This window comes from Ochotona princeps, chromosome 17 (genome assembly GCF_030435755.1).
Source record: "Ochotona princeps isolate mOchPri1 chromosome 17, mOchPri1.hap1, whole genome shotgun sequence".
NCBI classification, from domain to species: domain Eukaryota; kingdom Metazoa; phylum Chordata; class Mammalia; order Lagomorpha; family Ochotonidae; genus Ochotona; species Ochotona princeps.
Window position 1 is genome coordinate 32287946 of NC_080848.1, and position 11229 is coordinate 32299174.

The following is an 11229-nucleotide window of genomic DNA, read 5'->3' on the forward strand; positions in this document are numbered from 1 at the left end:
GGATATAAAACCTTATTATTGCCTCACCCATGGGATGAGGAGTCAAAAAAGAGAAGGGGCCATTATATATAAGAGAAGAACTGACATAAAGACAACATACTACCATGGAGTAGGGTCACCACACTGATATTATCATGGAGTAGGGTCAATATACTGAAACACATGTGATGAATTGTTGATGAATGGAAAACATGATCATAGCTGCAATTCTGCTTCCCCTCCCTCTCTCCTGTTTTTCTCTCTCTCATTCACATTTCATTACTTTCAAAACATCTATTAATTTGCTTACTTCTATTAATTAATTAATTTACTTATTTGAGAGAGAGAGGTATTTCATCTACTGGTTCACTCTCTCAAAAGCCCCACAGCAGGGGCTGGAGTAGCAGCAGGAAGCTCAGTCTAGGTCAATAATCCAATTAGTTGAGCCATCACTACCAACTCCAAGGTTCTGATATGAAACACAGGTATTCCAAGTGGTATCCTCACAGCTAGGACAAATGCTGCCCCCTCATTACTTTTATCCCATTTGATTTTATGAAATGGATAGGGAACATGTTAATCAAATTTGAGTCAATACAAAATTACCTTATCAGGAGCTATGGAAAAGTAATAAAATGCAAACTGGGGCACTCATGAAGTGCACTCTGATCTGGGCACACTTACACACTTGCTACATGACTAGAAAGGAGCAAGGCGGGAACACTGACAGGAGGAGGCAGGTGGGTGGGCTAGAAGGGGTTGATAAGCCAAGGAGATAGTGTATTAAACAAGATGATCAAAGTGTGCAAGACCAGCAGCTGTTGTAAGCACCCATGCAGAACACAAGGGGGAGAGGGAGTTCCACCAGAAGCCAGGCAGGGTGAATACACTCAGCATTGCTTCCTATTCTGCAGAATGCAGGCTACCGGCTACCACGGCCAAGGTGGTGCTGATAACGTTTTTTGTTAAAAACTGTTTGTGCCTGATTGACTTCAGGACATCTTTGTGCGATTGGCTCTCTGTCCTGAGTGACAGAGAGAAAACAAACAGCAATGGCTTTTTTCTATTTTCTCCCGGGGGAATGAGGGACAGAGATAGGCTGAGAGTGTGATGCCTACAGATGAAAAGCATTAAATAAAGATGATTTTGAGAAATAAAGAAGAGGCTGGGCAGGGAAAGGGGATGGGCCAGGCCCACTTTATTTCTGTAACAGAAGACATTTGCATCTTTAAGCAGAGGTATGGGCTTGAAGATCCTTCAGGATAAAAATGGTTATGACCAGGCATTATCAGAAAACTCGTTGTTGCCCTTTCTCAACTAGGGGATCACAGATAATGTATCTCATTCATAAAATCAAGGGGCTGGAGCAATCTTTCAGCCTGGCTTATGTTCAATTCCTCGTTCCAGCTCCTGATTCTGGGAGCTTCTTGCTAAAGCAGACCTGTCCATGGTGGATATCTGGGGAGTACACTAACAGATGGGAACTTTCTATTTCTTTCTGCCTCTCAAATAAATACATAACAACATATTTCAAGCAAACAAAACCCAAGAGAAAACAAGAGAAAAGTTAAAAAGCTATTGATTCCATACTAAAGGGCAAAGACTCAACACTAATTTCTGGTTGCTAAAACATAGATTGAAGGTAAGGAACAGTTCATAATTCCTCTTGTGCAATGCAGTCTTAATTTCACGCTAACAATCATTTTAAGTGCCTCCTGTTTAAGTCATTTCTGATTGGATCAACATCATTAACCGACTGGATCAACAAGGTAGAGAGAAGCTGGTAGGGGAACTGCCAAGATGAGTTGTCTGTTCAACATCAGTGAAATGAAGATGAAAGGACTCTGGGGTGGGTGGGCTATATTCAGGTTATATCTAACCTCAGTTTTTACCTGCACCCATGGTTTTGTACACTATGAAGCTAAGGAGTTCACAGTTTGAATATCAAGATTTTCCAGTCAAAAACCCTCCGCTGAGCATGTCTAAGCCCACAGATCCCTGATGTACCTGACCTGGCCTTGGCCTCAGGAGCTAGCAGGATGGAGAGGTGGGAGGTGCCCCTCACCCACCTCACATGCTATCTTAAAGCAGAGTTGCCTCTCTTGCATTTGGGAGACACAGGTTGTGCAGCAATGGGTGAACTCATCCATGAGTCCCTGTTCATGACTTCTTTTACTGAGCATCTTCTATAGGCCTCCTGCGGGGAATGCAGTGTCCAGCAAACCAGGCAGAGCTTCTGTCCCCAGGATAAGATTGCAGTTTGGGGCTCATGTTCTAAGAGAAGCATCAAACCCTTCACAGATTTCCTAAGAGAAGAAAAGGAAGCATGTGACGAAGCACTAAGTGAAGTGCAGGGATAGATGTGGAGGCCAGCCAGGGTCTCTCTGGGAAGGCTAGATCCCGGAGGCAAGCTGCAGGGGAACTCTGCCCTGCCAGCAGAAAAGACAAGTGTGGACCACACAAGCCAGCTTGGCAGGTCTATTTGATGGAAAGAGCTTGTGGTCAGGCCCAGCACATCTGTCCTGGGTGGAGCTGCTGAGCTGCCTTCCTGCAGTGTCATGATGTCAGAGAGCCTTCCCAGGCCCTCACCCCAGGGATCTGACTGGGAGGGGAATGGAGCAGCAAAGTGTGTGTTTAACCACTGTTGGGTGATTTAAATGCACCTGGCCCTGCCATCCCACTACTCCAGCAGATGGTGACATGGGGTTAATGACCAGCATCCCGGATTCTAACTCATTTTTATCCCATTAACTGGCATTTATGATTTGGTCAAACTCATGTCAAATGGCAGTAACAGCAGGAGTCCTCACAATGATTTAGCACAACAGAGGAAACAGCACAGGCATATTACCTGGTTTCCAGAAGGCTGCACAGTAAGTTCTATCCATTCCACGGTCTGACCAATTCACCTTGGAGATTCAAAGGTCATTCCTTCAGTGTGGGGCCCAGCTTTCACAACTTTCACCTGAAAAGAAAAAACAACACTACATGAGAATTTAGTAAAGAGTCCATTAAATGCCTTGTCTCATGCCCCCTCCTTAGTACATTAGATTATTTGCTGACTGCTCACACAAGTAACTACATGGGAACAATTGTTGTTTGGAATGTTGATATATAAACTCATCAACCAAACACTTAGAAAGTCAGGAGAGAAAGTTGTGTATTGAGGCCTGAGTTTGGAAAAAAGCATGTCCTCTCTTCGCCTCTGAGGGGTTGGCGGTGGTTATTTGGCAATGGCAAGTATCAAGTACATGTTAAGCAGCAAATCAGCATTGGAGCTGATTATGGATCTCTGCTTTCCTTCCTCTCCTGTCACATTTTGTAGAGGCAGGAAGCCTGTCTGTGCACTTGACCTTCCCCAGTAAGGGCTCAGGGAAGGCCCTAGTTCTCCAGGGCTAGAAGAAGGTCCGCCTCCTGGCATCCCTCAGCAGCAGCCTCAATGTCCTAGCAAGAAAATTCACTCATGTATTCTTTTATTCATTCAAAAGTAAACACATTTGCTGCAGCAAACATCAGGGCCCATGGGCTAATGGGGGGTTAAATTGTCTAATTTATAAATAAATTTATCTGGAAAGTTCAGTGAAAGAACCATAATTATGCACAATTAGAACAATCCTTAAAAACCAGGGCAAACAGCCCACTATAAAGGCAATCACCGTGCTCTCTGCACTCTCCTGCCTTCCCTCCCACCTTCCCGAGCTCAGCAAGTCAGTCTTGTAAATCTGATCGAAGAAGGCAATGTTTAATCCACTGAGTGGCACAAAGCTTTCTTAAAGATCGTGTAATATCTGATAGCTGTATGTAAGCCATACTACTAATTGCAAATGAGTCATCAATTAAATTGGGTCCTTAAGAAGAGCTGTGTGGAATCATTTTATTAGCCAACCATTTGAATTGCTGTATGAGCTAGAAAATGGTACTGTAATACCTTTCCATGAGTTTTCTGGAACTCAGATGTCTCTGTTCAAGGTTGCCGACTTGTCAGTTTGTGCAAGTGGAAGCATTCATGTTGGGGTTGTGAACCATAATCCCTGGAGTCACGTATGCCTGGGTTTGATTCTTAGCTCAGCCACATTTTAACTATGGAACCTGGGGCAAGGTAATGATGCTCTCTGTACTTAACTTTCTCATCTGCAAAATGGTCAGGTAGTACCCTGTTCAGGGATACTGATAATGTCCATCAAATATCAAGCACAAAGCCAAGTGCCCAGTAATGAGATCGGCCATTAGAGTTGCTCTTTTCTAGTCACTCCACCCCATCCTGCAAGGTCTATCCCACACCTGTGAAGGCACTGTCATCAAGAGCCACTTCAGAAGAACCTGAAGGGGGTATTTTATGACCAGAGACAGGGAGCACTGCAGGAAAGTGTTGTCAGACACACAGTGATCTGTGCAAATGACATCTGCAATGTAAAATGGATCCCCAACCACTTGTAAGAAACTGCCAGCATCAGAAAGAGAAAGAATATTCTCTGAGTTCTCTGAGTACTCAGGAGGAGAAAGTGTCCATGGTTAAGCATTTAAAAGGGGCAAGATACTTCTGAGCCTTTATCTCATGTCTTTTGGACAACAGTTATACGAAGAAAGAACCACAAGTCCCTCCTGTTTGGTGATGGGGAAAGTAGAGTTCAAAGACACTAAGTAATTTCTCCTGAGGTCACACAGGAATGGGAGGCAGAGGGTGACCTGGGTGCTGCGTCATGCTCCCACGTGCTGTCTATAACTCTCAAAACAAACCTGTGGGAAGTGGGTGTGCAGTGAAGGAATTTAGGTGCAGTAGGGAACTCCAGGGCAACTCGGAGATCCATCTCTGCACACGTGACAAAGCACGTCTGGGACTGAACTGGCACAATGTGATTCTGTGAAAAAACAGAGGTTTCCTGGGGACACACAGATCTTGAGTTGGCAGGACTGGAGGTGGGAGGGACAGTGCTGGCAAGGAACAATTTCATTCCCAAGTGGGCACTACCCATACTGGGCACCCACAAGCCATGCTGCTTCTGTAGCATGCAGCTGCCTCTCTCTACCCCTACAGCCACTGCTGTGTTCTCAAAGGCAGAGCATGTCTTGCACTCACCTTGCTTCCCCCAACACAATGCCTCGTACAGTTACCGGTTGACACATTTGTTAAACAACAGGCTGAGGAGCCAAAGACAAGTGAGATAAACCAGGGAAGTTTTCCTGTTGAGGGGATGCCATGGATATGCAAAAATGGACAACAGAGGTATAGCTTGGCAGAGGGAAACTATGAAGCTGCTTTATACATGCAAGGAATTGGTGTGTGTGTGTGTGTGTGTGTGTGTGTAAGTGGGAAATAAGTAGAAGTGTATTTTCCCTTCCTAAACTTGAGAAGGATTTTGGATCTGCTTTTTGAAAGCATCTTTTGGAAGCAAATAAGCCTGAGTTCAAATTCCAGTTCTGGCTCCACTCATTGCAGGTATCACACAGTTTTGCAAACCTCAGTTTACTCATCTGTACAATGGGGGTAATAACAAGGCTCGCTGAGAGGGATGTAACACCCTCACACACATCCTGACATATCACAGCTCCCTGGTTTAACTTACTGCCTCTTGTTTGAAAACCTGTGGCCCATCTAGGTAGCGCAGCAGGCAGGGGTCTGGCCTGTGAGCTGGCAAATGCATGATGATACTCATGTTATTTGTGGTGTTCCTGCTTTGGAGCTCACAGGATGGACACACCAACGATTTCATGCCAAGTGTAGCCCTCAGAGCGGATGTGGACACTGTGCTCTAAAAATCTGGCTTGTAGGCCAGATGGGACAGAAAACCATTTGAGTAAATATAAACCGAGAGGGACACACTTAGGCTGCCTTCTCTGCCATCTCTCAAGGAATGTTGTTTGTGCCCAGCAGGCCCTGGAGACACGGGGCTGGCACCACCACCGCATCTCCATGCGGCTCTGCCCCAACTTGGCAGTGTGGCTGGAGTTGGCCACTCACACTCCTTTTTTTTTTTTTTTTTTTTTTTTCTGTTGGGGATTTAGCGACTGAGACCATGGGCTAAGCTATTTGCTTCCTGGCTCCAGCCAGGTAGGCAAACCATGCCTACCGGCAAGCAGGGGCCAACCTGACGAGGTTTTTAGGGGGAAAAACAGGGGGTAATGCGGCTCCAAAGCCATTTCTTTGCTCCCACCTATAGCTCCAGGTACACCTCCATCTGGCAAATCTTGGGGTCAAAATACACAGACACACACACAACCCCCTACACAGGTGCGCACCCAGAGCCCTACCTGAATTCCAGGTATTTCTTTTTTAACAGACTCTTCTCACTGACTCTCCTGAAGGAATTGTGGGGGTGGGCGCTACTTGTTGCTCTTTTATTATTTTATTTATTTATTTTTCCTGGCGCTCCAACGGGCAACCTGGGTTTTCTTTCTCCAAAGCGGACCCTCTGTGCCGTGGCTCCAGGTTCTGCGTTTTCCCAGCACTCGAGTCCTTCCCCTTAAAAGCCGCCTCGCCCCTCGGGCGACCCCAGGCTGACTCTGACCCGGAAGCCCACGCAGGCGCCAAGTAACGCTGCGCCCCCCACCCCCTAGACCGGTTCCCGGGCGTGAGTCAGCCCCTTCCTGGCTCGCGTGGGGGTCCACCTTGACAGACGCCCCCACCAGGTCCCTCAAGAAAAAAAGAAAAGACAGCCAAAAAGAAACTTTCCTCAGGTACCCAGCCCCCACCCGCCCTCCCAGTCGAGCTCGCGCCCGCCCGCCCCTCGTACCCTCCCCGCCTCGCCTCAGCAGCCGAGCGAGGGTCTGAGGAGAGCGGCTGGTCGGCTCCGCGCGCCCCGGGAGCTCTCTCGGCTTTTCTCCTCAGGGACCGAGAGGGTCCACCCGGCTCGAGCTCCCCGCCGCGCGCCCCCCGCGTCCCGGCCCGGTCCTGACAGAGGCGGCGCGCTGCCTCAGCTCCCGGGCGCTAGCCACGGCCGCCGGCGTTTGGAATTCTGCCCAAGAAAAAAATAAAAAAGGGGGGCCCCCCGGAGGCGGCGGCGGAGAGGAGGGACGTAGGCCGGCGGAGAGGAACGGCAACCGGAGTGCGAACGTGGCGGGAGCGAGGGAGCGGCGGCTGCGGCGGCGGCTCGGCAGGCTGAAGCGCGGGCCCACCGCAGTGCATCAGCGCGGCGGCCCTGCCATCCCTCAGGGCGGTTAACACGGGGCATGAGGCACTGGTTAACAGGCTCCGAGCTGCTCGGCGACTTGTTTTAAGCATTTTTTCCTTCGCTCTCGCTTTTAATCTTGTCTCTAGTGGCGTGTGTAGTGGGGGGAGGACTTTATTTCCATTGGCTAAGCGCTCCCTTCCCACCCACATCCCTTCCACATCACCTTGGTGTCTCCCTAAATAAAACCAGCCCTCCTTATCGCCTGGAAAAAATCAGGAGCTAGAATTTGAATGGGTTTTATATAAACACTCACCCCTGTCAGCGTGAGGCTGGGCTCTCAGCATAAACTCACAGCGTCTGGCCTGATGCTTTCCTGATTGGGCTCCCCCTGGAACGCTGGCGTTTAAGCATAGCCCAGGACTGGCAACTCTTCCTGAAACCTGAGCTACCTGAAGCCAGTTGCGGAACTGCACAAGGTCCCGATGGACCTCAAGGAGAGTCCCAGCGAGGGCAGCCTGCAGCCATCTAGCATCCAGATCTTCGCCAACACATCCACCCTCCACGGCATCCGCCACATCTTCGTGTATGGGCCACTGACCATCCGGCGGGTGCTTTGGGCCGTGGCCTTCATGAGCTCCCTGGGACTGCTACTGGTGGAGAGCTCCGAAAGGGTGTCCTACTACTTCTCCTACCAGCACGTCACCAAGGTGGACGAGGTGGTGGCCCAGAGCCTGGTCTTCCCGGCTGTCACCCTCTGCAACCTGAATGGCTTTCGGTTCTCCAGGCTCACCACCAATGACCTATACCACGCTGGGGAGCTGCTGGCCCTGCTCGACGTCAACCTGCAGATCCCGGACCCGCACCTGGCCGACCCCACGGTGCTGGAGGCCCTGCGGCAGAAGGCGGACTTCAAGCACTACAAACCCAAGCAGTTCAGCATGCTGGAGTTCCTGCACCGGGTGGGCCACGACCTGAAGGATATGATGCTCTACTGCAAGTTCAAAGGGCAGGAGTGCGGCCATCAAGACTTCACCACCGTGAGTACTCGGTTTTCAGTTCATTTTTCTGCTTTGAGCCTCTTGGAAAGTGGCACGTCGGCTGTCTTGTGTCGTTAGAGGTGTCTCTGTTTTCGGCAGGAGAGGGAGCGGAGTTTTGTGGAAGGCCACAAGAGTCGTTCGTCAGAGTTGTTGGAGCTGGTGACAGAGAAGCAACTTGCAGGATGGAGTTGCTTGTCGGTTCCACTATGGAGGGTAGGGGGAGCTTACTGTGTTGGGGATCACTGCCCCATGCTTGCTAAGTGGGCTTCCTCCCAGAGACAGGAGGAGGCCTGGCTTGTCCGTCGTCCAGGTGCTTGGTGTCTGAGCTGTGTGATTGGAACAGCTTGTCATTGACGAAGTGGCATCTTCTCTCTGCCTTTTTTTCCCTCTGCTCGGAAGTGGTATCAGGCACTGCATCCTGTGGACTGGGCTGCAGCTAAAGCAGTGAGAGAAGGGGGTGTGGGCCCCTGGCAGCGTGGATGGCTTCTGTGGCTTTGGGAGCTCGCTGGAGCAGCTCATGCTGCAAAGGTGTGGATGTCTTTCTGCTTCCTTTTCTCATGTGATTGCTGAGTTCCATGTGGGAGGTGGAGAAGAGGGAGGAGGAGGACGGGTATCCTGGATCTCCATCTGGTCTGCTGGCTCAGGTTGAAGCAAAGAGATGTACATACTGCTCAGGCAAAGAGGAGGGCTTGGGCAGAGGCACCTGTGCAGGGTGGTCGACGAGATGCCTGTGAGGGTGAAGCATTCAGCAGCCTTGGCTGGGTGTTTTAACTTGAAACTCACTGGCTGGGCATTCTGTATGTACAATCGCTTAACAACATGCCTGGATACCAGAGGAGGGGAGTGGGGAAAGGGTGAGCAGCTGTGGGATTGGAAAGCTTGGAGGGGGAGTGTGCTGCTGAGTGAAGAAGGAAGCTGAGGGGATGTGGCTTACAATCAGGATGGGCTCACTAGAGAGTGCAGAGAGGGAAAGATGGGAGGAGAGCTGCTGCCACCGGGCTTCTCTGCCCAATTAGTAGGCTGCTAGGCATAACTTGGCACAATGGATCAGACAACAGCTGCTGGCCCCTTTCTGCCAGGCACGTCTGGGGCATCAGGGGCTGTAGGACCTTCTAGAAGTCCAGTGTGGCTGCCTTAGGGATTCTCAGAGCCTTGAGTCAATGGGCAATGGCAAGTTCTGGATGGCAAGTGCAGCCATTGCAGAGGGACTTGAATGTGTCAGTAGCAGCACCTGTCTAGGGTCCCCTGCGTTATTAAGACATTCCTTTCCTTTCCCGTGGTGCATTAGTTCTCTACCCCCTCTCAGATTCACCAACCTCTCACTCTGAGGTTCTTTTAATGCTAAAAGCCATCTCTGCCCCCAGCCTCTGTGCTTACCATTGGCTATCTCTGATTCTGGAAAAGCCCAGAGTGCTGGGGCATTGCCTCTCTCAGCCTGTGTGCTAGAGCTCTGCGTCCTGAAGGAGCTGTTTTGTATCAGCTCTTTTAAGAAGAGCACAATAAAAGCAGCAGCAGTGGATGCTAAAGAGGAAGCAAACCTAGCTGGGGGAGGGACCCGTAGGATTGAAAGCCCCTTGAAATGGTGCAAAGAGTGTTACATACTGATGATGCCTTTGGTGGCTTGGGAGAAATGGGGAAGATGCCTCATCTTGGAGGCTGAAACCACTGTATTTCACCACATGCTTTCCAGTGCCTGGCAGCGTCTGCTTTACCGCTGCACCATGCAGCTCAGGAATACACTCAGTGGTTCCCCTGTCTGCCAGAACACAAGGATACCAGCTAGAAGGTGGCACAGAGGGAAACTGTGAGACATAGCGACAACTGGTTCTAGTTCTCAAGCATCTTCCTGACCAGTTGAAGGATTCCTCTGAATTCATGTTCAAGTTCCATTTAAAAGTAAGCAGATTTTGTTCTGGGGCTGCTGTTTTACACTTGGGCCATCATTTGAGTAGATGGGTTCCCAAGGGGCAGCCTTCAAGCTTTGACCAGTGCCTTTTGATCTCTTTAGGCTGCTTCCCAAGTAGCGAAGATGTCTGTGAAATGAGGTTTTTGACTCAGTTGGTGGCATGTCATCATTTGCCATCCTCACCAAGTTAAAGATTAATCAATTTGATTGTTGATCCTTGCACTAACATTCTGTATGACCTTCCCCAGCACTGGAAAGGCGTAAGCCTTAGGGCTGATCTTTAAGCTGTTCACGGAGTGGCATAGAGGACACTCACTCCAGAACAGCTAAAAGGGACCCCAAGGGATGCTGATCTTCACTCGCTGGTCACAGTGGGCAGTCATGGTGAGCCTCTGCCAGAGGGGGCATAACGCCAAGTTTACTCAGAATCTGGTAGTGGGGAGCAGTCCCTTGAGTCACGCTTTGTTTCCCTGTCGCTCTGTCCAAGGTGTAGGTGTGCTTATTTAGGAGTTCTCATACCAGCAGAGAGCTGAGGACCTGGGCAGGTGGTTGTCAGAGAAACAAGCTAGCCAGCTTTCTGCCTCATTCATTCTGACTGCTACACTTGTTTCTCTTGGGCTTATTTATGTGGCGGCTGCCTGCAGTTGTACTATGCTGGGTGCCTTCTTTCTCCCAGTATTGTGGCTGACTTATTAGAGAAGTTAAGTGTGAGGGAGTGGATGTCACATGTGGATGGCTTTTTTCTCTATTTCCTTTTCTCTAAAGCATGCTGAGTGGCATCTCCAGGGCTAATGTGTTAGCATACGCTTCCTTATTCCAAGTTCTTCGCTTGTGTGCAATGAAGTGTGTAATACCCTTTAATTAGTGAACGAACCATGAGTCTAGGAGAATCAGAGAAGGCTGTTTGTGGAGACTAGGAATCCCCAGGAATCCAGGTGTGGAATGCTGACTACCAGGTAAGCAAGTGTGCTGCATGCTCATGCAGGTGCATCCTTAGCCGCCCATCTGAGGCAATGTGTCTTCAAATAAGCACACACTCTGCTTCCTGGGAAAGCAGGGGAGAGCTTTGGTTTCAGAGAATATTCTTAGAGATTGCCCTGTTGGACTAGAGAGGGAGGACAGGAGGTCAAATGGGGGGAGTATATTTATCTGGCCATGCTGGTGATCTGAGCCCAAGAATAAGAGTAGGAAAATAGGT

The 11229-nt window shown here is 49.5% G+C and overlaps 1 protein-coding gene across 1 annotated transcript; it reads left to right on the plus strand.

Annotated features, from left to right (window-relative positions):
* The first annotated feature begins 7017 nt into the window (after positions 1-7017).
* Positions 7018-8203, plus strand: LOC131482422 (acid-sensing ion channel 2-like). Its single transcript, XM_058676443.1, has one exon. It carries the CDS (start codon positions 7571-7573, stop codon positions 8201-8203), a length of 633 nt encoding a protein of 210 aa, XP_058532426.1. The 5' UTR covers positions 7018-7570.
* Positions 8204-11229: the final 3026 nt, after the last annotated feature.